Genomic DNA, 26,699 nt, shown 5'->3' with positions numbered 1-26,699 from the left:
GGAAGCTTTTAAGGAAAAGAGACCAGGAGAAAATGCTTCAGGTGCCCTAGGTCAAATCCTCTTTGAGCCCAAGAGGGCTTTTTAAGCACCCAAGGCTGCTCTGTTGGTAAAACTGCCTGGAACAGCACCACGAGGGCTGTGGGGCAGGATGCTCTGTGCAGCTCAGAACCCGGGGGCAGACCCGGTCCTGTGCATGTCCACGGGAGCAGCCAGGCTGCCCCGCCAGGCGGTGTGGGTAGGTTTTCCAAACAATCGTGTGGGATGTTTTCCTTTGATTCATCGGCTGTAATTCCTCCCAAAGACCTGGCATGTTTCCTGGTGGCTTGCCTTCCACGTGTCATCTGTTCCCCTTTGGGACTGGCCTCTCGAGGAGCTGACCTCCCGGCGGCCCTGCCTGGGGTCACTTCCACGGGACGCGGCTTTTCCTTGTCCCCAGAGGTGTCCGGGGGGCTCCCAGCAGCACAAAACCCTCCCGGCTCCCTGTTCCCTGACCCCGGTGTTTGTGTCGGCTCCCTGGGGTGAGAGGTTGCCCCTGCGATCGCGCTCGGATCCCCGATCTCTTTACTTTTCTCACAGTTTCTAAGACAACCGGTGCAATGAGACACAAATGTCAAACCCTCTTATTTCTGTGTGCCTGGGGACCAGGCTGCCTGCGCCACAGCCAAGCTGCTGCTGGATTATACAAACCTTGTGTTTCTGCTGCTCGGTGTGACTGCTAGCAGCTCCCAACCCCAGTTTAGCAATGTTTCACCCCTACCTGCTTGAGTATGAGCTCGGGCTGGGCTTACATCGCTTCTGACTTGTGTGGGATGTTTCAGGTCTCATCTGCTGCCTCTGCAGAGCTCGTGTTGGTGTTTTGCTTCCATCCCATGTGGGGACTGGGTCTGGGGTCTGCAGGAAGAAATGCTGATCCTCTCCTGACTCTGGGGAGCAGTGAGCTGAGCAGTGGCACTTCCACCTCTCCCAGGGAGCTGCTGCTGGCCTCACTCGTGGCCCTGCCGCAGCCCAGGGCTCTCAGTCTTGCCTGTCCCTCGCAGGTGAGGTGGGACACGCAGCTGGGGGACACTGAGGCAGGGGGAGATGAACGAAGCACAGGAGGAGGAGGCCAGAGCAGGGGCTGAAGGTACCATGATGAGGATGGTGTCCCACAACCTTCATATCGCTTAGCCTTGTGGATGCTGGGGTTTGTGCTTTGGGTTTTGGGGTTGGGCTGGGTTTAAGCGCTGCGCTGGGCTGTGCAGAGAGTGACAAGTGTAAGGCCGTTCTTCCTTCCGCGTGGTGCCTGAACCCTACGGTACCAGAAATGCCCCGCATCGAAATGAACCATGCAGCCTGGGGTTACAGCTCCGTTCTTTTAATGAGCAGGAGGAGCGCTTCCTCTGACACCTTTCAGCTCTGTGATCCAAACGACTGCAGAGGGGAAATAGTTTGGGACCTTCTGGTGAACAGGAGAACAAATCTAGCGGGCTGCTGGCCACCAGCTCGGACCTTTAACCCGAGGGAGGGGACTTTCGGGCTGACCCAGAGACGCTTTCCCCCCAAAACGAGGAACTCACTGAGGCGAGTCAGTGACTCACTTCACTGAGCTGAGGCGAGCCACTGCTGTGGCTGCCTGGCTCTCTCCTCCATCCAGCGCTGCCTCCACTAGTTTCCTTCCCTGCCTGCTCATTCTTTCTCTCTCCACTCGCTCCTCTTGGCTCCCTCCCCTCTGGCCTTGTGAGAGGTGCCTGGGGTGCAGCTCGGGCCGGGGCCCGGTGTGGTGGTGCTGCGGGAGCCTGGTGCCTTGGCTGAGGGAGACACCTAGTGGGGCCGCGCTCCTGGGCGCAGCTTGGGTTTGTCTGGCTTTTATTTCCCCCTCCATTTATTTTCAATCCTGATGAGGGGCTGGAGCAGGAGCTGAGGTTTCCGAGTGGTCCCTCTGGGTTTTTCTCACCTGATGCTGTGGGAACGCCGGTTGGGATGTGCTCGGTTCCTCTGGCACCGTGAGGTGCCCGCCCGGGCCCTGTCAGTCCATGTCCCCTCCGAAGTGGAGGCGTTTTCCATCCTAAACCCTGCCTTGTGACAAGGCTCCCTGGGTCCTGGGAGCCCCGGTGGTCGTCACCTGGGTGCTGAGGGATGGGGTCGCCTTCAGAGGGGCGTGTCGGTGAGGAATGTGCCTGTAAAACAGCTTTTGTTACCCCCCAGGGCCTGTTTGCTCCTGTTGCAGCTGGGCCTCCAGGAGTCCCTCACCCCCTGAGTGTCTCCAGGACAGGGACAATCGGTAATGTTTCATCTGAAATTCCACTCTTGGCACTCCTCCCCGCCATGCTATATCAGGCTGAAATAAGGCAGTGAGAGCAGCAGGGAGGAGAACGTGAGGAGGAAGGTACCTCTTACACGGAGGCTCCTCGTTGAGCCTCATTGAGGAGCCTCTGTGTAAGAGATGCAGCTACGGGCTTGCAGAGGGCGTGCTGGCAAAGGCCCTGGGTCTAGTGGTGGGAACACGAGAAGCGAAGGAGGAAATCGGATCCTCTTGGGAAAATACCTTCCCCTTGGTCTCTCTGCCCCCTTCCTGGGCCTGCAGCATGTCAGCAGCCAGCACCAGGAAGCCAACAGCCAAGGTGAGAACTGGGCACTGCTAGCAAACCTGGGCTCTCTGCTGCTCCACTGCTTCTCTCCTGTCTCCTGCAGGACATTTTGGATGCCCCTGCCATTAGCTTCATCCAGCTGAGAGCGAGCTGCTGCACTGTGTTGTACCTATGAGTCCTCAGGAGATGGTGAGCACAGAAACTGGACAGCAGGAACCAAAGCAGTAAGTGCGCTGCTTCAAAGCAGTGGGCCCTTGCAAAGCTTTGGAGTAGAGCACTGTAATGGCAGTTTCCTCCCTCTTCTGGGGGGAATTGCACTCATTCTTCTCTCTGTACAACAGAAATGCCCTGGATCGGGTTATCAAACCCTCGAGGCAGATTTGAGGATACTGGTCTTTCTCTGGTGAGGTGAAGGTGACGCTGGAGTCATAGCTCAGCCATCCATTAACGTTCTCGGCTCTTCTCCCAACCACTTCTTTGAGCTCTGCTTTGCCAAACCCTCAAGACCACAACGCAAACAAGACTCATCTTGTGTTACAGGCACAGTAAACACACACCCAAAGCTATGCCAGGAGTGAACGCAGCGTTTTCTCCCCTGCTCACCTCCCTCGTGCATCAGACGGTGTTACACAAGCCTTGCAATTGCCCCCTTCTGCCTTGGGTGACGCTGGGAGCCTGCAGAGGTGGGAGGAAGGAGCTTTTTTTTTCATCGGGGTTACCAAGGGGTGGCCTGGAGCAGAAAGGAGCGCAGCCTCTTGCAGACAATCAGTCTGGTTACGCATATGTTTGGGGCATAAAGGAAATGTGCTGGCAAAAGCAGGGATGAATTTGATGCGTGAGCCAAAAAGGCTTTTAAGAAACACCCCCCTTTCTCCCCCCAATAATTCAGGGCAGATGATGCTTAGTGTAGAGCCTATCTCAAGTGATAGCCGAGACCGACTGCTGAGCTGCGTGCTCCAGCCCGAGGCAGGGCTGCACACGGAGCCAGCCTCTCGGGACCACCCTGCTGCTGTGGGACCGAGCTGTTCCCTCAGAGCCCCTCGTCTGCTTTGTACCAGTCATTGGGCTTTTAAGGAGGAAAAGAAGCACTGCGGGGCTTTTGTGCCTCACCAAGAAGGGTAGCAACAGCTTGAAACGTGCCGAGGGAATTGGTGTTGCTTGTTGCTTGTGGAAGCACTTGCGTGGAGTCTGGTAGCAGAAATGCAGTGTCTCAGGCTGATGGCCGATCTTTTCAAAAACAGCAGTGGAATATTCACTTGGTGATATTTATTTATTTATAGTGAGGAAGAGGAAAAGCTTCTGTCCCACAAGAGGCCTATAGCAGGGTCTCCAGGCCCCTCTGCATGCAGAAACGTGGAATTCCCTCTGGGGTAACACCTGCTGCATCAGACACGAGCAGGATCAGGCCTCTGGGGAAGAGCGGTGCTGGGCACCGAGGCCTTGTGTCACAGAGCTGGTGCAGTGCAGGGAGGAACTTTTCAAGCCAGGTTTCTTGGTCTGCCTGCGTGAGGAAGAGCCTTGCCTCCCAAGGTCAGGGGGTGACGGGAGCAGAGTGACTCTGGCCTGCCTGCTCCAGCTCTGTGAGACAGCACGAAGTCCTAAATATTAGGGCCGTTGTTCCGTTCCCTGTCCTGCCTAATGTGAAGTCCTGCCTGCAGGAATTCAGAGGTGGCCTCGCATCCATGGCAAGTCGTACCAGTGGGCGCAGCGTGCTGCAGCAGTCCAGCGGCTGTGGTTCAGCAGGCATCCCCCTGCAGCGGGTGGAAGCCCCCAGTGCCCCAGCCGAGGCAGGCAGCTCCAGCCCCAGGGCAGGTTCCTGTTCTCGTGCTGATGAGAGCTCATGGCTGGGGATTTAGCAAAGCAGCTGTTTCCTGCCTGCTCTGCGGAGAGCCTGTCGCAGCAAGGGCTGGGCCCCTCTGGATGGAGCTCGATCGATCGGGAGGTGGGGAGCAGCAGTTTTGGGGCCTGGATGACTTTTCTGTTCCCATCCTGTTTCTGTTCCAGTGATGCCATCGGCCTGGTCTGGGCTCTGCGGGCAGCAGACAGCGCGGGACTCATCCGCACCCATGCCTGGAGCCACGCAGCGATGAGACTGGATGGAGGTAGGAAAAAACTACAGGAACTGCAAGAGGGTGTGTGGGGAGAGGGAAGACCCCTGAGCAGGACAGTCCCCAGCAGAGAGTGGTTTGGACACAAAAGCAGCGTTGAAGCTGCATGTTGTGCCTACGGCAGCTTGCTTCCACGAGGTGCTGAGGTGCCAGCCACAGGGCAACACACAGCAACGTGCAGCCTGGCTCTGCAGGCAGCTGCAGAAGCTACAGCGTGACTTTGGGCAGGGTCCTCCTGCTGCAGTCCGTCCCTTGGGGTGCAGAGTGGATTTAGCACACCCCCACGCTGCAGCCAGCCACTCCCAGCACTGCCGTGCCTTGCGGCAGAGGCGCCCTGTACCAGGACATCTGGCAAATGGCTTCAGGGCGGCTGTGCCACAGCCAGCATCGCTCCCACGGGACCTGCTGAGAGCTCCGCCAGAAGGGAGAGCTGCAGCTGGGGGTGCCCTGCTGCCCAGCCCAGCCCTGGGCTGCCCAGGTGCCGGTGTTGTGTCAGACAGATCAGGGCTCACAGTAAACACTTTTACGTTGCAGCATTGTGGAAGCACAGCTATTAAAAGGTTTCTTCTCTTTCTTTGTAGAGAGAAGCGAGGCTGAGGCTGTGCCCTACAAACCCTCGGAGCCCTGCTCCTGGAGTGCCTGGACACTATTCCAGCTTGCCAGCCATCTCCTCCTCAGAAGCTCGGTGGTGAGATTACAGAGCAGTTAAAATCCTTTTGTTGCCTGGAGAAGGAAGGGGGCAGGAACAGAGCAGCCATGTGCTGCACAAAACCAGCTGCACCCTGTATCCAGGCTGGAAACAGGTCGGTGCTGTGGGTTTTTTTTTGTTTGTTTTCCTGCTTTTTCCTTAGGGCCCGCTTTCCTGCATGAGGAGGAGGTGGTGCACTCGTGTGCCCAGATGGCGCTGGTGCCAGCCGTGGCGGGCAGCTCAGCAGCTCGGTGTGGTGACCTGCACCAGCGCCCACCAGTCTGACGGGAGGTGAGTGCTGGGCTGTGGGGATGCTGCTGTGTGTCTCCAGGTGGGAAGCTGCCTCCGGAACTGCCCCGTGTCAGTGCTCAGCGCCCCTCCATGTGTGCGGTGCATGGAGTAGTGTGAAAAACACCCTCCTGGGCCTCTCCAGCCTCTGTAAACACTGGAACCTGGCTGTTGTCCTTGAGGATGCCTGAAACAGCATGCTGGGGCCTGGCGGAGCTGCTGTGAATAGGAGAGGTAAAAGGTTTTGCAGTATTTCCATTTAGGATGCTCAGCCTCCTCCTTGGAGAGCTGTTCACAGGGAATGGTTGGGATTAGGGCTCTGTGCTGCAGGTTCCCTAGGTCAGGAACACCTGCACAGAAGGCCATGAAGAACCACATAAGAATCACAGAGCCAGAGGATTAGAAAATATCCCAGTTTATTAGAGCATCTCCACTTCATAGAGTTTTACAAAACGATATATTTACAGGTAAAGAATGGTCTGACTAATCTTGACGGGAGTGTGCTCTTCTAGGGCAAGGACATGGCTACACAGAAAAAAAAAGAAATCAAATCAGCACATTCAGAACTCACATTGTTGCATTTTCTTTACAAAAGTAAAAAGAGCAGAAGAGTCTGGTGTCTGTCAGCCTTGGAGCCGGCAGAGCCAACCCGTGTTGTCGTTGCAGGGACAAGCTGCAGGAACGCGTTCAGTCAAGCCCTTCAGCTCCTTTGCCAGCTTGTCCCTGGAGGCTGCCTTCAGCGAGGAAGAGGAAGTCACTGTGGGGTGGGCCTGTCCAACACAGCTACCTGAGTGCAGGGCTGCCTGGTGAGAACAAGCAGCTGAAGCTGCCAGCTAACCCAGAGCATCGTGTTAAGGCACACGGGTAAGGCCACCCTGTCCAGCCCTCAAGGCAGAAGATGGCACCCAGGGAGCGCTGGCAGACCCCTGCACGGTTTCCCTCGAGGTGAGTGGCAGCATGTTTCAGCCTTACTGCTCTCCTTCAGTGCTGCAGCCCTTGGATCCTCACAAGGCCTTGGACGCAGAGGAGGACAGAAGCTAAGTCAGGCAAAGGATGGCAGGAAACCACGGCCCGGGACAGTGCCAGTGGTGGGATCCAAAGGGCTGAACCCCAGTGAGAAATTCTTCCCCCCCCACCCTCCACCACTGAAGACCAGACAAAGGGGTGCAGATGGCAGTTCAAAAACAAGCGAAGGAGGTGGAATATATTCTGAAAGCTTGGTTTTGAACCTGTCACAGTAAAGTTTGCCTCTAAAAACACAGTTTTTAAAAAAAATCTTTAATTTTGTTTTTAGTTTAGTTTTGTATAGATTTGGCTGTTCATTCAAGTTCTTCATGGGAGCTGCACTAGCTTGCCCACAAAGGGAAATTTTTTATATCTAGGCATTGATTTCTAAACTGAGATTTGGGTTCAGGGTGGAAGTACTAAGGCCTAAACTACATCAGCTCTGGCTGCTCGGTACACACACGCTTTAAATATGGACAACAGTCCAAGGCTGGGAGTCCCAGGCACTCACTCACAGTGAGGTAGAGGGAGGGTTGAAGTTCACAGTCGAGGCAGCGCTCTGCTCACCGCCGCCATGTGCAGGGAGGACAATGCCACGGGCCCGCTGGTTGCGGCTGGGTCAGCGTCCAGCTGGCGGTGTACAAGAGACGTTCGTGTCCACAGAGGGCTGAGCGTGTCCCTAAAGGCCCGTGTGCTCTTTGATCCACCCTCGCAGGGCAGTGAGCCGGCTGTAGACGCCAGGCTTCTCCCGCTGTGCACAGCCGTCGCCCCAGCTCACGATGCCAGCCAGGAACATCCGACTGTTGGCTTCCACGCTGACCAGGGGCCCTCCAGAGTCTCCCTGCACAAAAACAAACAGTACCGTAAGCACCAGCTCAGTACAAAGTCTAGCAAAGTATTAATGACAAAAACAATCACAAAGTAGTATGAAATAACCACTAACGCCAGGGTTCCCTTCCCTTCAAAGGCCAAAGAATTATTTTTGAGATTAAATCGATACAATTTCCTGCTCACATCCATTCCAATTGAGCCATTCCCTGAGTCAAGGAAGAATCGTACAGATTTGTAACAAATATTTAAGCATGGCAATATGAGTCAAAATGCTAGAATAAAAACAGCCAAACAAAGGGCCTGTCTTGCTAACTAAGGCTCTCAGTAGCAGTGATAAAGCAGAGGACAGCTGCACCGCTCTCCTACCTGGGGAGCCATTTTTGAGACTAAGTCAATTTGCTGCTGACAAGCATTCCGATTTGTTGTCTGAACCAAGAAGGATCCACATAGCTGTGTAGCGTGTTAAGTGGGGAAACGCGTGTCAATGCGCCAGAATAAAAAGTGTTGAGCAAAGGGCCTGGCTTGCTACGCCTCCTGCTACCAGCACTGAACCAGTGCTGTCGCACCACTTGCCTACCTGGCATGCATCCACGCCTCCCGTCAGGATCCCCACGCACATCATGCGTGGCGTCAGCTGGCCGGACAGCAGCTGGTTGCAGATGGTCTGGTTGATCACCCGGATCTCTGCTTTCTGCAAGATGCTGGCACCACTGCCTGCAAGGACGGAGGAACAGCTCAAGCACATGGTCTTTTTGAGCAGCAGTTCCCTCCCCTGTGCAGACATCAACCTGTGCACTTCTCTTGGCCCCAGGCTCTGCCACAACTTGCTTTTTCCTAATACCATTTTCCCAGCAGAACTGAGCCATTAACTGCGTGTACTCCCAGGGGAACCTCATCTGATGCCAGTCTCAAGGCAAACTGCTCTGCTTAAGTTGGACTCTCCCATCTGCCCTTTTCCCTATAGCCACACGCAGCCCCAAATCCACTGCTAGTGCTCACCTCTTTCCACAGTTGCTCCCCATCCAGTCACCCACAGGTCCTTGCCCACGGGGAATTGGTGGGTGGAATCGGGCAGGCAGATGGGCTGGACGACAGAGGAGAAGGTCACAGGACTCTGCAGCTCCATCACAGCAATATCGTAGTCATAGGTGTAGTCATTGAAGTAGGGGTGGGAGATGATGCGCTTGATTTTCCTCGTTTGCACGTTGGCATCGTTGCGGTTGCCCTGGTCGGTCAGGCCCAGGTAGGCTGTCCACTGGCTGGCGGTGAGTAGAATCACAAAAGCATTACGGTTGGAAAAGCCCTCCAAGATCATCTGGTCCAACCATCCCCTACCACCAATGTCACCCACTAAGCCATGTCCCTAAGCACCAGGTCCAACCTTTCCTTGAACACCCCCAGGGACAGTGACTCCCACCACCTCCCTGGGCAACCCGTCCCAATGCCTGACTGCTTTCTGAGAAGAAACGTCTCCTCATTTCCAACCTGAACCTCCCCTGGCGCAACTTGAGGCCCTTCCCTCTGGTCCTATCACTAGTTACCTGTGAGAAGAGGCTGACCACAGCTTCCTTTCAGGTAGCTGTAGAGAGCAATGAGGTCTGCCCTGAGCCTCCTCTTCTCCAGACCAAACAAGCCCAGTGCCCTCAGCCGCTCCTCACAGGACTTGTGTTCCAGGCCCTTCACCAGCTTCGTAGCCCTGCTCTGGACATGCTCCAGGGCCTTGATGTCCTCCTTGTAGTGAGGGGCCCAAAGCTGAACCCAGCACTCGAGGTGCGGCCTCACCAGAGCAGAGTAGAGGGGGACGATCACCTCCCCGATCCTGCTGGCTGCACTGTCCCTGACACAAGCCAGGAGGCCGTTGGCCTTCTTGGCCACCTGGGCACACTGCTGGCTCAGGTTCAGGCGAGAATCAGTCAGCACCCCCAGATCCTTTTCCCCTGCACAGCTTTCCAGCTGCTCTGCCCCCAGCCTGTAGCACTGCATGGGGTTGTTGTGACCAAAGTGCAGGACTCAGCACTTGGCCATGTTGAACTTCACCCCATTGGCCTCTGTCCATCGACCCAACCTGTCCATGCAAAGAAGGCATTAAGAACCTCAGCCTTTTCCTTATCCTCTGTAGTCATGTTCCCCGCTCTGTCCAGTAAAGAATGGAGATTCTCTTTAGCCCTCCTCTTGCCATTAATGTATTTATAAAAACATTTTTTGTTATCCTTAACCATAGTGGCCAGGCTGAGCTCGTGCTGGGCTTTGGCCTTCCTGATTTTTTCTCTGCATATGCTGCCAGCTGCAAGAGTCACAAGGCACGGGGCAGCGTGAGGCTCCGGCTCGCAGAGCTGGCGCAGACAGCCTAGCTCATGAACCGTGCCCACAATCTTAAAAAGTTTTCTGGAGAAGTGCCTGTAAAAATGGTCATTTCTTTTTGAGACAAGCAAATGGCTAGAAGTGGGAGTGCAGCTGTCTGGGTGCCCCGTCACCTTGAATCCCACCACGTGTCAATCACTGTAGTGACTGCAAGAGCACAGGGCACTGATCTGACATCTCAACAAATGAACACTTGTGTACTTCAAATGTCTGCTTCCAGTTCACTACAAGACTTTTCCCAAAATCCAGCTCTCTGAGGGTGCTAAATGAGGCAGTGGCCAAGCCCAAAATCTGTCACGGGCAGTAGCTGCAGTAAGTGTCCCTAGGCTCTGCAGCAAAGCGAAGTGGTCCCCAGCTCAGTGAGCCCGGCAGACGCAGCCCTTCGGCTCCCACCTACCTGGCGTCCTGCAGTTCCAGGAAGCAGTGTGCTGCAGACACCAGCCAGGTCTCCGAGATGAGCGAGGCCCCGCAGACGTGGCCCTGGCCCTTGACGTGGAGGCTGACCTGCCACGGCCACTCTCCCATGTCCGAGTTCTGCCCACCGACGATCCGTGACTTCCTATTAAAGAAGCGGGTCCCGCAGTCTGGGGTGAGGAAGGAGAGGGGGCACTTAAATACTCTGGTTTCTGTTCAGCACCTCCCCTTCTTTCCTCTGGGACACCTCCTGCAGCACAAGTGCCCCATTACCTACACCAGGGGTGGCTGATGCTATCAGCTTAGGAGCACAAACACCAAATTTGCTAAAACATTTACTGGCCACGTCAGTAAATGTGCAGACAAATTATTGTCTGTTATCTGTGTAAGCCCTCTCTAAATGTGTTGTACAACACAGACACTCAGCACAACACAGCTCAGCTATCTGAACTGTTGTGTAAAAATGCCCATGGGCTCTCTCCACCCCGCTTTAGTGTTTTTCTGAGGGGTCCATCCCAGAAAGCCACGTTCCCCCTTTGCGTGGGTACTCACTGCAGTTGTCCTCATCAGAATTGTCCTCGCAGTCCTGCTCGCCATCACACTCTGGGTTCTGTTTGCTGACGCAGAGTCCACTGCGGCACTTGTACATGTATTCCTTGCAGGTGACTGTTGCACCTCCTGCAGGCAGGCCAAAGGGAGAAGGATTAGTCCCAGTTCTGGGGAAATCGTGCTGTTCGGGAGCCCTTCACCACTTCTGCCCTCCCCAGGACATTGCCACCAGATGCAGGAATGCTCTCCAGGATGCCCAGCCAGGAGCACATCCATAAGAGGCTGCATTTCAAGGGAGGTCCCGTGCAGACCCATCCTCACCTTTGCTACAGCTGCCCTCATCACTCCCATCTCCACAGTCGTCCTTGCCGTCGCACTTCTGCGTGTTGGGGATGCATTTCCCATTGTCGCACTTGAAGCTGCTGTTTCCACAACCTGGGGAAAGGGCAGCTCCTGAGAACAGCCGGGCACTAACACCTCACCGGGGAAGTGCAGGGCACAAAACCTACATGGCTGCATCCACCTCTCTCTCCCCTAGGACAGGTGAAGCCTCTGCAGCTACAACACAAACACCCATTGCCTGTGCCCCCAGCCTTTTCTTCTCTACACTGCACACCACCAATTTGTTCAATCCTTCCTGTCCCAAAACGTTACATTTGCTACACTTTTACTCATCCTCAAGCTCCCACCTGAGGCTCCTGTGTTGTCTCAAGGAAAGCTCCCCTGCAGTGTTCCAGGTGAGGCCTCTCCGTGCCATTTTGGGCTCCAGCACAGCACCTGGCTTCCTCTGCACCACGTGCCTCCATCACCCCCTTCACCTTGCTCAAGCCCTCAGCCTTCTGCCCGCAGGGAAGTTACTTACTGCACTGCAGCTCGTCGCTGTCGTCGCCGCAGTCATTCACGTTGTCACAGACCCAGAACTTGGGCTTGCACCAGCCGTTCTGGCACCTGAACTGCTGCTCGGTACAGACTGCGAAGGGACAGAGAGGAATCAGGGGAGGGCCTGCAAAGGCACCCGTGGGTCACCAGCTACACGTCTGCCATCGTGCCCACCGTAACAACACAGGAAGATCTGTGTGGCTCCCCCAGTGGGTCTGCAAGCACATGAACTTGTACTTGTTCAGGTGCACCAGAACATCACAGCAGCCTGGGGCCAGGCACACGTCCATAAATACACACGCACTTGAGCTATAAAGCGGTGTTTCCACTGCCCTGCAGACACAACTATCTGGAGAGCTGAAATGTCTTAAGCTACTGGTAAAGCTGAAGTTCACATTACACCAGCCTAAGAGCAGCAGGACAGGCAGAGGCAGCACTGCAATGAAAGACGTTGCTATAACAGTGGGAGAGCACTCGAGATACTCAGATCACCGGGGTGGCCCCTCACCACCCAAGGCAGCGAGAGGGCAGCCAGGCCAGCAGCACACTCCCTCAGAAAACAGCCCCAGACCTGGGACCAAGAACCCAAAGCAGATGCTCTCATCTCTCAATCTCTAATTAACTTCAGACCCTGGACAATCACATTTTCTATGGGATTGCTCTGTGAATCCAAGAGGAAAAACTGTTGCACAAAGAAACAACACCCATGCATCACACGGGTTTTCCACATGTACTCTGCAGGTCCTGCCCAGTTCCATAACACAACGCATCCACCCAGCTCAGACAGCCTCAGCCAAATCCTCAAGAGCCAGGAGGATTAAATGGAAAAACACATTCCCAGCTGGGAGGGACTGGAAAGCAAGGGAGATCCCACTGGGAGAGGACTAGATTGGCATGAACCCACATCTCCTATATTGGAAAGGATCCCGAATTGATCCCCACACCAATGGCCTCTCACTCTGGTGTGCAGGGTGAGGCAGTACTGGTGCGGGCAGGCAGCTCACCTGCAGGGCTCAGCACTACAGCACGTTAGCCAGAACAAGCCCAGCACCACCCCAAGCCCCCTGGGGCAGTGCACCCTTCCGAGCAAAAGCCAAAAGAAAGGACAGACTTACCGCAGGACCTCTCGTCGCTGCCATCTACACAGTCCAGCCACCCGTCGCAGCGCATGCTTTTCTCAATGCAGCGGCCCGTGTTGCAGGCAAACTTGCCAGGGCAGGCTGAGAGGGAGGAAAGGGGTAAAAGATGTGAGCCCTCCCCTCCGTGGCACCTCCCCGAAGCACACAACAGTCCTGGTGCTCTGGGTGGCCTGCTTACAGCATCCACCATTAAAAACAGCTTTTCCTCAGAACGGAGGAATACAAGGAGGTTTGCAGGAAAATAAGGCGTGCTCCTATCGCCCCCAAAAGCGTGCTTCCGGATTTACAGGGCAGCAGAGGAGAAGTTATTTAGTCTGCAGCAGACATCTGGCAAATTATTTTCCCTCTGCAGCCTCAAGATTTCAACTTACGGTCACTGGAGTCGTAGGACAGGTACTCAGCAGAGAAGCCAGTGTCTGTGTACGACAGGTCTGAGTGGAACCGGACCTCGATTTTGTTGGTGGTACTGGCCACCACAAACTGGGAACGCTCCCCACAGTACCTGAAGGGAGACAACACAAAGACCAGTGCAGTGCTATAGATCAGCACTGCGCAGCCCTTCTTCCATCCCTGCATTCCCCGTTGCCACAGAGGGTCACTCCTCACACCCAGCTAAGGCAGCAGGAAGCAGAGCGCAGGTCCAACTCCAGCACGAGGCGCTGGACCTTGAGGGCCGCACACAGGAGCTGAATTTTAGCGCAGCTGGCAGAAGGTTGGGGCCTTGAAAACAGCCAGGCACAAGTTCATCTAGATCCGTGATGGCATGCTGATCGCTGTCTCTCTGATCTCGGACCCATCAGGTCTCTGGGTGTGTGCAGCCTCTAAAGCCCCAGGATCCCACCCCATGGCAGGCTGATAAGAAACCCCATTACACAGGCACTGCTGCGGGAACTAGAAGGGCTGCAGCCACAGATTCTGACTTTGAAACCCTTCCTCCTCAAGGAAGGGCCAGCTCTCTGACCAAGAATGTTGTGAAACAACCCCGCTCACTTCCCATATGCAGTACCAAGCTGTATTTTCAGTCCAGCTTCCATTAGATTGTGTAAGAGTTAACAGTAAACGTAACAGTAAGTGCATCACAGAATGCAACGCAGTCACCCTAATAATGGAGAAATACTCATTCAAGCAAAATCGGGCCAGATGTTTCTGCATGGATCTGCCTTTCTGCATGTGATGCCTAGGATGTGATATGTGATACTCCACAGCCTGCCTTTTGTGTTTTTTTTCAGCTGCAGCATGCAACAAACCCACTTGTCTGATCCCCAGACTGGGCACTGAGCTATGAGAGCAGGTCAGACCCAAGCACTCTTCTGCCTCATCATATTCAAAAGAGCTTCAGCACCTTTGCTCCCCCAGCAAGTTTAAGGAATGCACAAGGTGCCATATAACGAAACGCAGCCCCTCCACTTGAAGGACTGAAGCCACAGGTCAGACAGACAGCCTGACACCTACCTCGTGCTGTTGATCTGAACGTAGTCCTTGGGGCAGGAGCTGACTGGGATCCCCGGCTCCAGCACAAAGAACATGTTGAAACGCACCTTCACGTTCTTTTTAGAGGGAACCTGCAGACGGAAGCAGAAACAGAGGCACGCCGTTTTTCTGAAGCACAGAAAATGGGAATAAGTTTCATGGGATAAAGGTTGTGTTTGAGGGGAGGGACAGAAGGCAACCAAAAAAGAAAAGAAGTCAACAGAAGAACTCCCTTCCCAAAAAGCCATTACTGCTCCCCTTGTCATTCAGACAGCCGCTTGGCTTGCTCACCGCAGGATCCCAGCACAAAACAGAGGCTGAAGCCAGGCCTTTGTCAACAGTGCCTGCTCCCCCAGAGCAAAAGGTTGCCCTGCCACCAGTTTTACCAGCAAGTGGCAGGTCTGCCCCGAAGCCCAAATCCTCAAGTGCTCTGTGTAAAGTTACAGCGACTGGGGGCTACGGTGAGCGTCACACAGGGTTTGGGCCTCTCTCAGCCGCTCCTGCCTTTGACACCAGTCCTAAAGCCTCCCTCCAGCCATGTCAGGCTAAGCCTCTAGGCAGCATCTGCTGTGAGCTCATTTGCACTGTGTCCTGCAAAAGCAGGTTTATTTGACAGACTAATTAAAGCTAAGAGGGGACTGTGTTACCTCGATGTTCCAGACGCAGTCCAAGGCTGGGGGGTAGTGTGCCGGGTAATAGGGGGTAGTGAAGGTGCCGCTCTCTCCTTTCAGAGTCCCACCGCAGACTGGAAGATAAGCAGGAAGATGAAAACAGGTTAGAGATTCAAAGAGACGTGGCTTTCCCAAGGCTTTGCTGGCTATGGCCTGAGGCAGGAAAGGAGGCAGGAAAGGAGGCAGATGCATCAGCCTCTAACAAGGTTAAGTTGATCTCTAGAGAAAGCAGCTCCTGCTCCAAGACTTGGAGAGAACCCAGGAGATCAATTAGGTGCTTCCTGCATACATCCATCTGCATGTCTAATCCAACATAATTCTTATTTTGCCCTCCTCACAGGACATCATTACAGCAGCCAAGAGCACTGTGGACAAGGCAGGCTCAGAGAGCCAAGATGAGACCTGCTGCCACGTCTCCCAGCCCTGGAAACATCCCTGGCAAACTGACTGCAGCCACAGCTGCACCTCCTTTTTTAGCTGCCCTGGCAGAGAGATGCTGAGGGAAACTGGGCCAAGGCCTACACCCACCTTTCATCTTTGGGAGCTGGAAGAACTCGGCCTTAAAGCCAGGGAATCTCCCCTCCTTGTTGGTAATCAACGTGACGAGCATAACGTTCTGGGAGGACAGGAAGGTCAGGTTGTAGGAAGGGGCATAATTCCCACACAGCCTAGGAAGGAAGGAACAAAATCTATTAGCTGCAGAGAGAGCCTCCAGTGGCACCGACCACCAAGGAGCAGGGACAGGAGCCCCGCTCCCAGCAGCACTCCTGTGCAGCTCACCATCACCCTGCCACCTCACACCAGTGCCATACAGAAACTTAATGGGGAGCTAACACGAACCACCCTCTTCCCCATCTCCCCACCCCACGGAGGAGCACCGAACCCTGGGGATGCTCTGCTCACCTCACCAAAGCGTGGGGCTCCACGGGGCTCAGAGAGTTGTACACCTTGATGTAGTCACCGTCATCTGTGCACTGCTCCAGTTCCAGCGTCCTGAAGGTCAGGCTGATGACGGAATTGGCGTCTGCCCTCAGCGTCCAGTAGCAGCGCGCGTTGTTGGGGTACGGGCTGTTGGGGAACCCCGGCGTGGTGAAACTGGTGACCTCCCCTTCCTTGGCGTGGAGGGCAAAAAGGCAGCTATCTGCCCAGGAGAACAGGGAAGAGTTAGCAGGACAAGTGTGGAGGAAGAGAGATCTTTCCCGTGGGTGCAGGGTTCAAGGAAGAGGACAGCAGACTCGTTGAGGTTTTGATTTGCCTTTCCCCAAGATGCAGAGCGTGGCACTCGTTATCCTCGCCTGCCTGCAGGGCGTCCCTGGGGAGATGCCTCCTTTAGGGAGCACCCTCGTTATCTCCCTCCATCTACAAAAGGGAAGGACAGACTGGGCAACCCACCACTGCTAGATAACAGCTAGTCTGGCCAACCCCAAAGCAGCTCCAAGCAGCACATGGAGGTCTGCCCCACAGGCAGAGCACCTCCCTTCAGGCTTCTCCTCACCCCAGAAGGGAAATCACCACCCTGGAGACCCCTGGGGATGCAGAGAGGCCATTAGGAGACTGAAGAAGAACAGTACTTACTGTCCCGAGAAGACTGAGCTATGCTGGGGTCAGCAGCTGCAGGAGGAAACAGAAGTGGTGTCATCCTTTGAGCTGTAGGAAGTCCCTGTGCGCAAAGCTGCAGAGGTCTCTGGGGTCTGCACTGACGTGGCTTTGCTTATGGGGTGCCTCCTGGCAATCTGACCAGGGGAGAGCTGCTCCTTCCCCTGCCTCCACGAGCAGAGCCCCAGTGCGTGCCCTAGGAACCTGAGTGACCGAACTTATCCTCCGCAGGAGGGAGGACTGATCCCTGGCCCTCTCCAGAGGGGCTCAGAGGAGAAGACAGTGTTCAAATGAGCGGGAGCGATCCGCACACCTTCCTCCATCTTCGTGGACCACCAAAGCAGCGCTGTGAAAGCTGGGTCCTTACGCTCACCCTTCAAGCTGCCCCTGTAGCCAAAGGCACCCAAAGGAGGGCTGCAGCTGGCAGCAAAACCCCTCCAGTGAAACGCCAGGCACCACGAGCCCCCCTTTCCTCCCCAGTCCCACGCAGAGGCCCAGGAGTCACTGAGACAGCACTCACGGAAAGCGACAATCGACTCCACCTTCAGCACGGGGTTTCGCAGCCGCGGGTTCAGCTGCTGGATCAGGCTCTGCTTGTCTGCCATGGCCCTGTCAAGATCCTTCTCGCGGTACTTGGGGACGAGGAACTCTGACCAGTAGTAGGCAATGACGCTGCCTTCGCTGCAGAGGAGGGAGATTATGGGATGAGAGCAAGGCCAGACACAGGAGGGCTGATGTATCCGAAGAGAGGGCCAGGCTACTTGGTAAGCCCGTTTTGGAGGATGGCCATGGGGAAGGGAGAGTCTCAATAACAAGCTGAGCAAACTGCAGCCCAGCAGAGGCCTCCACCAGCCCGTGGAATCCCTTCCCAAGCTGCCAGTGGTTCACAGGGCTGTACTGCACCACACCTTGACTTCCCCAAGACCTCTCCTTGCGAGAAACAGACTGGCAGAAAATACGCTGTCTCAGCACGAGGCTTTTGAGGTTGCTTTTCACTGCCCACCCTTTAAAATGTCACTTGGGGTGGCTACTGCACCTCAGTAGCCACCTCTTTCCAGAGCAGCCCAGCAAAGAGGTCTGTGGCCATGTGACACCCCAGAATTTCCCCCTACACTCCCACCCCCGAGCAGCATCTCCTGACACCCACCTGAACGCAGTTACTACTGTCTCCTTGTGGTACGGGCCAATATCTGGATGACTCCTGTAGATCTCCTCCACCTAAAAGGAGTTTAAAGAGGAATGTTCAGCACGGCTAGAAGCGAGGGGGGTGGAAGGCTAAAGACAGACAGAGGAAAATCAGAGCACGTACCCAGCATCCCTGGGGTGCAGGAACCTGCAGGGGCCAAAAAGCGGAAGAAGGAGAGCTGAAAGAAGGAGAAGGGAGAAGTGTCCTGACTCCTGAAACCAGCTCTGGCCTCAGCCCCCAGCCCCAAGGCCTGCTCAGCCGCAGAGCTGCATTTCTTCTCTGACCCTGACCCCAGACCTGGCTCACCCTTCGGTGCTGGGGTTTGCCCAGGCAGCCCCACAGGCACGCTGAGCTGCAGGGGCAGGGAGGCACAGCGGCACTGGGGTGGAGCTGTGACACCAAGATCCAGGTGAAAGGCACGCTCCCCGTGCGCAGCTCAGCGAGTCAAACAACTCATGACGAGCAGGGAGAGTTAGGAGGAGCGAGACAGCTCCAAGGAGTCTTGCATGTAGCAACCCCGTGGCCACGGGGCAAGAGAAAAAAAGCAGGTGGAGGGATCCAAGAGAACTCTTACCGTGCTCTTCACCTTCTTGGCCAGCATGGTGAACTCTGGTGAGCTGGAGTTCTCGTAGGCATCAGTGAAATCCCAGTTCAGAACCCGCAGGTGGCCGTTGAAAACCTTCTGGACGGGCGCGTTCCTGTCTGGAAGGCGACATTTCACAGAGAAGGCAGTCAGAAGAAGTAGAAACGGGCTCCCTGCTTTCTGGAAGCTCTGGCTGTCACTGCTGCTAAGGTCCCCTGTGAGCAACGCACGGTAACGAAGCTCCCCCGAGCCCAGAGCAGCAGGGCTATGCTCCCGGGGCATGCCCCCACCCCACCTCTTGGAGTTAGCTGAACCTCACACTCACATTTGAAGTGCCAAACCAGGAGGCCGGTGACGAGGGAGATGAGCAGAAAAGCAACGATCATGATGGCAACGACCACACGTCGCTTTGGGCCACGCTTCTCCATCTTCTTGGAGTTCATGGCGGGGAGGAACTCCACCCCTTCCTCCACGTTGTTCATGTCCTAGGAGGGGCAGGGAGAGCAGGACAATGGAGAGGCCATTCCCAAAGCCTGCTCTGCAGACGTCCAACCCCAGGGCAGTCTGCCACGCAAGGACGGAGCAGAGCCACCCGTCAGCTGCGGCCTCAGAGCATCACCAAGAGCACAACACGCCTCGCTGCCAGCAGCTCCGCAGCCACCCACGGCAGGACAAGCCCCGAAGGCTTCTGCTCGCAGACACGCGGCGCTAGCACGTGCCTCTTCCTCACCCACCAGAAGGAAGTAGGTGCTTCCTTTTGGGCACAATCCAAGGTGATCAATTCGAGCAAACTCCGGGGCGAGTCCCTTGCACACCCCATGACCACGGCAGGTCACAATCCCAGAACCTCCAAGATCTCTGCCTCCCGGCAGATGAAACTGCAGGCATGGGTCCAACCCTCCGAAATGCCTGCTGTGCGGCAGGCGCGTCACCCTCACCCCGACGGACACAGCCTGCTATAAATAGCATTCCTGTAAACGAAGAAAACGAGCTACTTCCTCCCGATACATCCACACAGCTCCGTGCATCTGTGGGGCCAACGCTCCTCCAACTCTGCCTGGATTTCCCCCTCGGAGCAAACACCTGGTAAAGGAAATAAAACAAAAAGCCGACCACAGAACGAATCCCCACAGCCAGGCTCTCAGGACAAAGCGTGACGGAAAATAAAGGGCAGGTCTCCGAGGCAGCCACCCGGTGCCACCTGCAGCACACAGCCATAACCGCCCCGCGCCGGGCCGGCTCACCAGGAGGAAGGTCTCGGTCACAGCCCAGAGCCCTGCAGCAGCTCTGCACGCACAGGATGAAACCACTGCACAGGGAGGAACGTCAGCAAGCCCTCGGCGCCCAGGAGTTTCCCTTTCTTGCACCTTCTGGCCCTGGTTTACCTTCTTCCATCCTTGTCCTGCCAACGTACCTGCGCCAGCCAGAGAGGGAATCAGAGCAGCGTGCTCCATCCTCAGAAAGGGGCAAGGTGGGAGGGACAACCCGCTTCCCATCGCAGCGCTGCCCCGATGAGACAAGCTCGCCTCGCATGTCCACTCGGCCCACGCAAGAAGGAGGAGGGATTGCCTCACGCTCTTCTTGCAGAATCTGGAGGGCGTAGCTGGGAGAACCGAGCCACACGCCAGGAATTTGGAAATGTCCTCCAGAAAGAGGTTTCAGTCCCTCCTTCCCTGCCCCGTAACACAGGGAGGGCTCTGGCACATGATGCAGGCCCGGCTGTTTCCAGAGAAAGCCCAGAGCTCGCTTGGTGCGGGGAAATTTGGGGCCCTGGACCTGCTCCCCCCTGCCCCAGCTGCGTCCCTGCTGCCTGCCCCGGGCAGGAGCATCCCTCTGGCCGCTGCGAGCTGCCCAAAGCAGGGGACACCTCGCCGTCCCTGCCACTGCCCCGCCGTCCCGAGCCTTACGGGGATCTGGCAGCTCGCTGGCTGCGTGGCCAGGCAGGGGCACAGGGCTCTGGATGACAGCAAGGACACGACAACACAAAGAGCCCACCGGCACACGTTCGCCGCTTCCAAACGCACTCGTGCGCTTTGCAAGGGGGGGGGGACGTCGTCCCTGCAAACGTGAGGCCGGGTCGGATGCCGCCTGCCCTCTCTCAGCCAGTGTCAGAGCTCAGAAACATCACCAACCGCACAAAGACGAATGTCACAGACACCCAGAAGCGCACAGAGCACACGGCACGTTGGCAGAGACCTCTGAGCCCACGGCACCTCCAGGAGGAGCAATGCTCCCTGCGAGGTGCGCTCTCCCGGCAGGACAGCCCATCCATCCTCCTCCTCCTGCCCTTTCCTTACCCAACCTCTGTCCTCTCCTGCCGCATCTTTGTTTTTTTTTTTCTTCCAAGTTCCTCCCAGCCTCCACACTTCAGCACAGCCTCTCCTCCTGACGTGTTGGCCCGAGGCCCTTCGCAAACCAACTGGGACAGGGCAGGGGAAGCACCTTGCCCTCCGCTTCTGTTAGGCTGCGTACATGTAATCCTCTGCAAACACTGGCTACAAGGCCGTCGAGATGAGAGCAGCCCGCGCGTTTTCACATCGCTTGCTCTCGGAACAACCCGCGTTTGCCCTTGAACGGCTCTCCGCTCCAGCGCGGGGGAAGGAAGCCTCCATTCGTGTTATTTATTACTGCGCAAAAAGAAACCAGCACAAACCACAGCGCCCCGGCGGTGCCCGACTGCTTTCTGTCATCACCATCCAGCCACCGCCAGAAGGAAGAGAAGGCTCTGCAAAGCCACGAGGACAGTGCCACGGGGGTGCTCTCGCCTGCTTCCCTTCTACGATCACACGGGAAAACTTGAAAATACAAACCAAGGAAACTCCTAACAGGAGGCACACAAATGGAACTTAAATACACATGTATGCCTCCGATCAAGACACTCTTCAGTCAGAATCAGGGTTGCCTGGAGCCTGGCACACCATCCGATGTGCTGCTGCTAGCAGAAGGCAAGTATTTAACTCGCTTCTAACACCTGCAGGAGCCTGTGGCAAGAGAACAACCTCCAGGGCTCCAGTGATGTTCATGCAGCAGCAGCTTTCCCGGGGCGAGCAGGAAGAGCCGCCTGCCCCAGCTCAGAGGGGAATGCCGTGTCTGTACCCAGCCTGGGTAACAACTTCTGGGCACAGGCTGCTAAATTTCAGCCTAATGATGCACTCCCCTGGCAGGCCAAATTCGGCCAGATGGCGTTTCTTCTCTGAGAGAGGGATCCTGCGCTTCTTGCATAATATGGAAGGGTTGCAGCAGTGGTAACACGGCACGAAGGAATCGCCTCCTGCAGCAGCTGGGAGAGCAAAGGAACCCCTATTCAAAGCCTGGCCGCCCGGAGGAGCTGATCCAAACGGCGTATTGCCATCTGTGCGGCGGTGCTCACAGGGGACAGCGAGCACAGAGAGCCAGCGTCCTCCTCCCCAAGCGCTGACCGTCCGGCCAGCATCGCTCAGCGGATGCGATGCGCTCCAGCTCCAGTCCCTGCGAGGAGGAGGAACGTGGCCACGTCTCCGGCCGCGGGTGCCTTCAGCCCTCTGCACGATTCCCCAGGGCTCAGTTTCATCGAGCCGGGTGAGGGGACCACGCTGGCGGAGAAGTCTGGGGCTCGGCTGCGAGTTTACGGTAGTGCTGTACGAGGTCAGGCTGCGAAACACTCAGCTCCATGGCCGGAGCGTTTTCACACCCTCCAAGCTCACGGCTGTATCTTTGCAGAGAGAAAGCACTTAGACAGGAACAACCAGAGTGATTAAATCAGAAAGACAACGCGGTTTCCTTCCCCCTCTACACATAAGCACACACACCAGTCCTGCGGCTGCAGCAAAACCAAAGCAAGTTAGGCAAAAGATCTTACAAATAAATCTGTCTTTAGACAACGTCTCTGCTTATCTCAGAAAAAAGGACGAAGGGTATTAAAGCTGGGAGTTTGCAGCGTGTCATTGCCACACTGCTGAGACAGCAGTGATATCCACAGCACCCAGGGGAGCTAGAGGAGCGTGGGGACTCTTGGCAGATTAGTTCTATTATTGTTATTATTTATTATTATTATTACTCCTGTATAAGGTGCAGAAGCCGTCACTGATATTTTTACTGGCTAGACGTTACTCGGTGATTACAGTCAGATATGAGAATGGATTCCAACAGGTTCCTGCCCCTGCCCTCTGGTTTGAGCACCAGGCCTCATCCTCTCGCCCACACTCCCACCTAAGACCACCACTGCGGCCGCCAGCCTCCTCTGGCACTTGTGTCAGGCTGCTTTTTTGCACGCAGCAGGCTGGGCAAGCAGCAGCAATCCCCGCAGAGCACCTCACCAATACGAAGGATCTGAAGCATCTCCCAGGCACTACGGGAATGCCGGATCGGATCCTGCCAGGAAGATTTCAGACGAGGCCCCGTCCTGACCTCTGAGTAATCGTCCCTGCCCTGCGCAGCACGAAAAGCACCCGCCTGACCTTAGGACCAGACGCGTCTGTATCCAAACAGCACAGCTCAGCCTCTGCCCCTCACACGCATTGTGCCACACAGCCCCTCTGCTGCTGCCACTCCTGCCCGTCAGGGAGAAATAGCTCGTGCTGCTCACCACTCCCCTCAGCTAGGCAGAAACGGGACAGAATCAAAAGCAAAAACAGTCAAAAGATCACAGTTACATCGAGAGGCACCCAGGCTTTTTATCTCCTCACAGCTGCTGGACATCTCCCTGGCACATGCTGAGCATTCCCTTCATCACGACGCATCTGCAGATAGAAATCAGAGAGGATGTGAGCGCACGCCCTGCTCTCACCTTGCCCATGGCTCCCCAAGAAGCAGTCGCCAGCACAAATTGACTCAAGGTCTGACTCCTCGCACCCGTCTCAATGAAACTACTTCTATAAACATTAATAGAAAACCTTTCCTGATGTTCTCTCCACGTTAGTCACAGGTCCAGTTACTTCCTCTTGCTCCTCCTCACTCAGTCCTCAACGTCACCGCTCCCTGCAGCAGGAACGGAGGTTTCTGGCTGGAGCATCAGCCGGGCTGGTGCGCGCCCTGGGAGGGAAGTCTCATGCCAATCAGGTGGAGGAGTCAGAGAGAAATCCCCACTGGGATGAGGAGCCAGGACACGCCACCACCGGACTCCCCAGCAGCAGCAAACTCCCTCTGCACAAGCCAAAAGCCACTAGATGACAAAAGGGAGCTGCTTATGTATCAGGATGTGCTTGGGTTTCTCAAAATAGCCTTTGGGGGTGGTAGCAAGTCAGGAATTAAGTGCTTAACTATCCAAGCCTCTTCCTGAGCTGGAAGAGCAAGTGACAGCCCACGCTGGAGCTGTGGTGTGGGGAACCGCAGTGTCCTACAGCACCTCCAACACGTCCCTCCCATCTCTGTAAAGCCTGGATTCTCCAACAAACAAATCACGGGTTGGGAATCCTGTGTTCTACATCTGGCTTTCGTGGGCACCCCGCTTCTTCCACACCTCGGTTTCCCCCGGAGTAGAAATTCCCTGAGGAAGGTTGGGAAAGGAGCGTGCACAGAGGGATTCACATCGCGCCTGGAGGTCTCCTGCACGCAGCTCCTCGGCGATGAGAGCTCCGGGAGAAGTCCTGTGCGTAAGCAAAGCTCTCCACTCCTCCGTAACCCAGCCGCACGGTGTATTTTTAGACAGCAACTGCAATCCGCCCGACTGGACAAACCAGAAGCTGCAGAAGTGACTAATTCTGTCAGCAGGAAATCCAGCAGGCACACGGGGAGGGTGGGAACTGCCACAGCATACTCTGGACTGGAGAAGTTTTACTGGAAAGCAGAGATCTTCCCGCAATGGGGAATCCCAGAAAGGCCAGCTCTCTCCCCAGCAAGAGGTTTTGGGGAGGTTTACAAAGCACGGGCCCCTTTGGGATCAGCATCTCACACACAGGCTGGTTTTCAGGCCACAAATCCACACAGATCACGGGAGGGAAGAGCCAAGGCAGCGTCCCCAGGCTCTGCTCGCAGCCCTTTCTCCGCAGCCTGGCTCCTTCCCTCTGCTCCACGTTTGCACAGGACAAAGACTTTGCTAAAGACTGACACAAGTGTCCGTGGCCAAGGAAAGGAACCTGGGAGAGGTCTCTGATGAAGCAGAGTCATCGGGCCGTGTGGCTTGACTCTCGGGTAATTACACCCTTCAGATCCCAGGCTGTGATCCGAGAGGCAATTCCCACCTCCCCTTTTCCAGCCACACCTGCCTCGGGAGGTGTTCAATAAAATCTGAAACAAACATCACATGAGCAGCGTGGTACTGGAAATGAGAGGAATGAAACCCCTCGACTCACCAACCAGCAACCCTGGCTCAGAGCTTGGGACCCTGCAGCCTTCAGGATCAAGGGGGTGGGCTCGTGGATCTCCCATCCCTGCTTACAACCACGTCCAGCTGCTTTCCTGCATCAAAGCTCCCTCTTTTGGAGAGGGCACAAGTCCCTCACGTGTCTATTTGAGCAAACTGTGGACCCCATCACTTCTCACTGCAGATCTGGAAACACATTTTATTCTCTCAAGCCTGAGGTTTGATGGGGGTGCAGAAAGGGAAGCTACGGCTCAAGCAGTGCGTTAGCACCGAGTGCATTCCTTGAGCCTAGCCGAGGCAGAGAAATGGACGTTTCAGAAGGGCAGTTCGGATCTTAGGGACCCTACAGGGGTTTACGCTATGCTAGGCTAACCTGTTGCTGTGCTGGAAGGGCACAGAGTTGTTTTTTTCAACACCCCAAGTTTCCCAGATCACACTGAAAGCCAAAACCAGCTTTATGGTGTTGGCATTAGAGGAAACAGCTAGTTTCCAACTGAAAACCACCACCAACCCAACAACAAAAGCAAACACACCAACAAAACCTAAAAGCTGCTGACACGCGGCGTGCACAGCGTGCAACTCACTTCACCCAGTAGCTCAGGTACAGCTCCACTGCTCTCGAGATCGACGCCTGCACCAACTCTTGCTGAAAGCCCTGGTATTGCTCCAGAAAGAGAGCCGATAAAAATAAACTTCTCTCAAATTCTTGATAAGAAATCCATGGAAATAGCAAACAGAAGAGCTGTGTTTCTTTAAGGCATATTCACGCCGTGTTGCCCCAATATTGGCAGTAAAACACTTTCGAAACTTTGCCAGTGTTTTATTTTTCTTCAGCAGTTCCTTATTAAGGGCAATTGCACTATAAAACGATGGCATCCAAACCGAAGAGGGAACAGGGAGCAGGAAATAAGGGACAGAGAGTCCTGCAGACAGACTGTCCACCTTCCAGGCACTGAGGGCAAGTGCAATAGTGAAAGGCACAAGTCACGCACCTATCCCACACACGGATTTCCAGCTCAAGTCTCTATAGCGTTCAATTGTCTTGTGACCATCCTGAGTCATGCGAGAAACTCAATTCCTTTAGGTTAATTACAGAAGAAACTAAGTTAATGTTTGCACAGGACAGCACGGGCTTGGCTTGCTGCCCCGCACCGGGCTTATCAACGCAGCTGTGTCATGCAATGCAGCAGCTCATAGAAGTGACCCCATTTCTTTGTGTTTCTGTTACAGCAGTGATTTTTTTTTTCATTTAAGACTTTGTAATTCCTGTGGAGAAGAGGGAATTAAAGCTGCCTTATAGGCCTGATACGTATAGCTCTGAGCCTTGAAATTCTTCCCTATAAGATGCTTATTTCCAAAGACCAGAAGAGAAGCACTCCACAGTTGTAAATAGCTTATTTAAAACTCTTAAATCTTCCATGGTGCAGAGAGCACTGTCTGAACAACAACAATACTCTCAAGGAGGCTCACAAAAACAGCTGAACTCCAGACCTTGACGAAACAGCCCAAGCTCATCATTACATTTCACCCACGCTCTTTACTGACTCGTACAGTTTTGACGTGGCTCTGGGCCAAGACATTTGAATGCTTGGGGTCAACAGCAGGGGAAACACCAGAACCTCCTCCAGGCAAAGCCTTCTCCCAGTAGGTCCGTCCCTGCTAGCCGTTGGGAGCTGCTCTCTCCTCTGCCCTGGTATATTGCCCAGATATCGCAGCACACCTGTGTGTAAGGCTGGCCCTGGTGGCCTTTGGATGGAAACGGCAAGGTGAGAACCTTTGGTCTGGTATGTTCCCCAGTCAGGCCCTCAATAACGCTCTCCCTCTTCCCTCAACAGTTCAACAAAGTGATCTTTTGTTTACAGAGCAAAGGTCTCGCGTACTCTCGATTAGCCCCAGCCTCTTTCTCATCATGCCTTCCTTATCCCTGTTTGCCTTTGGCAAGAAGAGCAGCAAAACTGGCCCGAGCAGCAGCTCACCCACCGGCAGAAAAGCTCTGCACCTTTCCGAGGGCGAGCGGCAGCTTCCCCTCGTGCTGCCCCGAGAGCTGCAGGAGGAAGCACGGCCATTGCAAAACACTCACGTTT

At 55.2% G+C, this 26,699-nt stretch overlaps 1 protein-coding gene and 1 long non-coding RNA gene across 10 annotated transcripts in view; one reads left to right on the top strand and one right to left on the bottom strand.

The window, feature by feature from the left end:
- Positions 1-3,113: 3,113 nt before the first annotated feature.
- On the top strand, positions 3,114-5,809 carry LOC118252389 (uncharacterized). Its single transcript, XR_004780123.2, has 3 exons — positions 3,114-3,250; positions 4,572-4,669; positions 5,257-5,809. It is a non-coding gene; the product is annotated as an uncharacterized LOC118252389 (long non-coding RNA).
- Positions 5,810-6,910: 1,101 nt separating this feature from the next.
- Positions 6,911-26,699, bottom strand: part of ST14 (ST14 transmembrane serine protease matriptase) — a 31,270-nt gene continuing 11,481 nt past the window's right edge. For 5 of the 9 annotated variants that reach the window (XM_035555616.2, XM_035555619.2, XM_035555618.2 and 2 more), the window contains 18 exons: positions 18,661-18,820; positions 18,327-18,454; positions 17,714-17,784; positions 17,087-17,247; positions 16,546-16,581; positions 15,874-16,111; positions 15,499-15,638; positions 14,947-15,044; positions 14,282-14,391; positions 13,201-13,331; positions 12,806-12,910; positions 11,674-11,781; positions 11,133-11,246; positions 10,815-10,940; positions 10,246-10,432; positions 8,487-8,746; positions 8,065-8,201; positions 6,911-7,497 (listed from right to left, as the gene is read on the bottom strand). In XM_035555616.2, coding sequence (XP_035411509.1) covers positions 7,336-7,497; positions 8,065-8,201; positions 8,487-8,746; positions 10,246-10,432; positions 10,815-10,940; positions 11,133-11,246; positions 11,674-11,781; positions 12,806-12,910; positions 13,201-13,331; positions 14,282-14,391; positions 14,947-15,044; positions 15,499-15,638; positions 15,874-16,111; positions 16,546-16,581; positions 17,087-17,247; positions 17,714-17,784; positions 18,327-18,454; positions 18,661-18,817 — 2,469 coding nt within the window. In that variant the 5' untranslated portion in view covers positions 18,818-18,820 and the 3' untranslated portion in view covers positions 6,911-7,335. Of the gene's footprint in view, positions 7,498-8,064; positions 8,202-8,486; positions 8,747-10,245; positions 10,433-10,814; positions 10,941-11,132; positions 11,247-11,673; positions 11,782-12,805; positions 12,911-13,200; positions 13,332-14,281; positions 14,392-14,946; positions 15,045-15,498; positions 15,639-15,873; positions 16,112-16,545; positions 16,582-17,086; positions 17,248-17,713; positions 17,785-18,326; positions 18,455-18,660; positions 18,821-23,100; positions 24,111-25,199; positions 25,380-26,699 lie in introns of those variants that run through there. The other 4 variants (XM_035555617.2, XM_035555612.2, XM_035555623.2 and 1 more) reach the window with 4 other exon arrangements.

Source organism: Cygnus atratus, chromosome 22 (genome assembly GCF_013377495.2).
Source record: "Cygnus atratus isolate AKBS03 ecotype Queensland, Australia chromosome 22, CAtr_DNAZoo_HiC_assembly, whole genome shotgun sequence".
Taxonomy (NCBI): Eukaryota; Metazoa; Chordata; class Aves; order Anseriformes; family Anatidae; genus Cygnus; species Cygnus atratus.
Note: the sequence above shows the minus strand (reverse complement) of the source record. Positions and strands in the feature narration are given on the sequence as shown.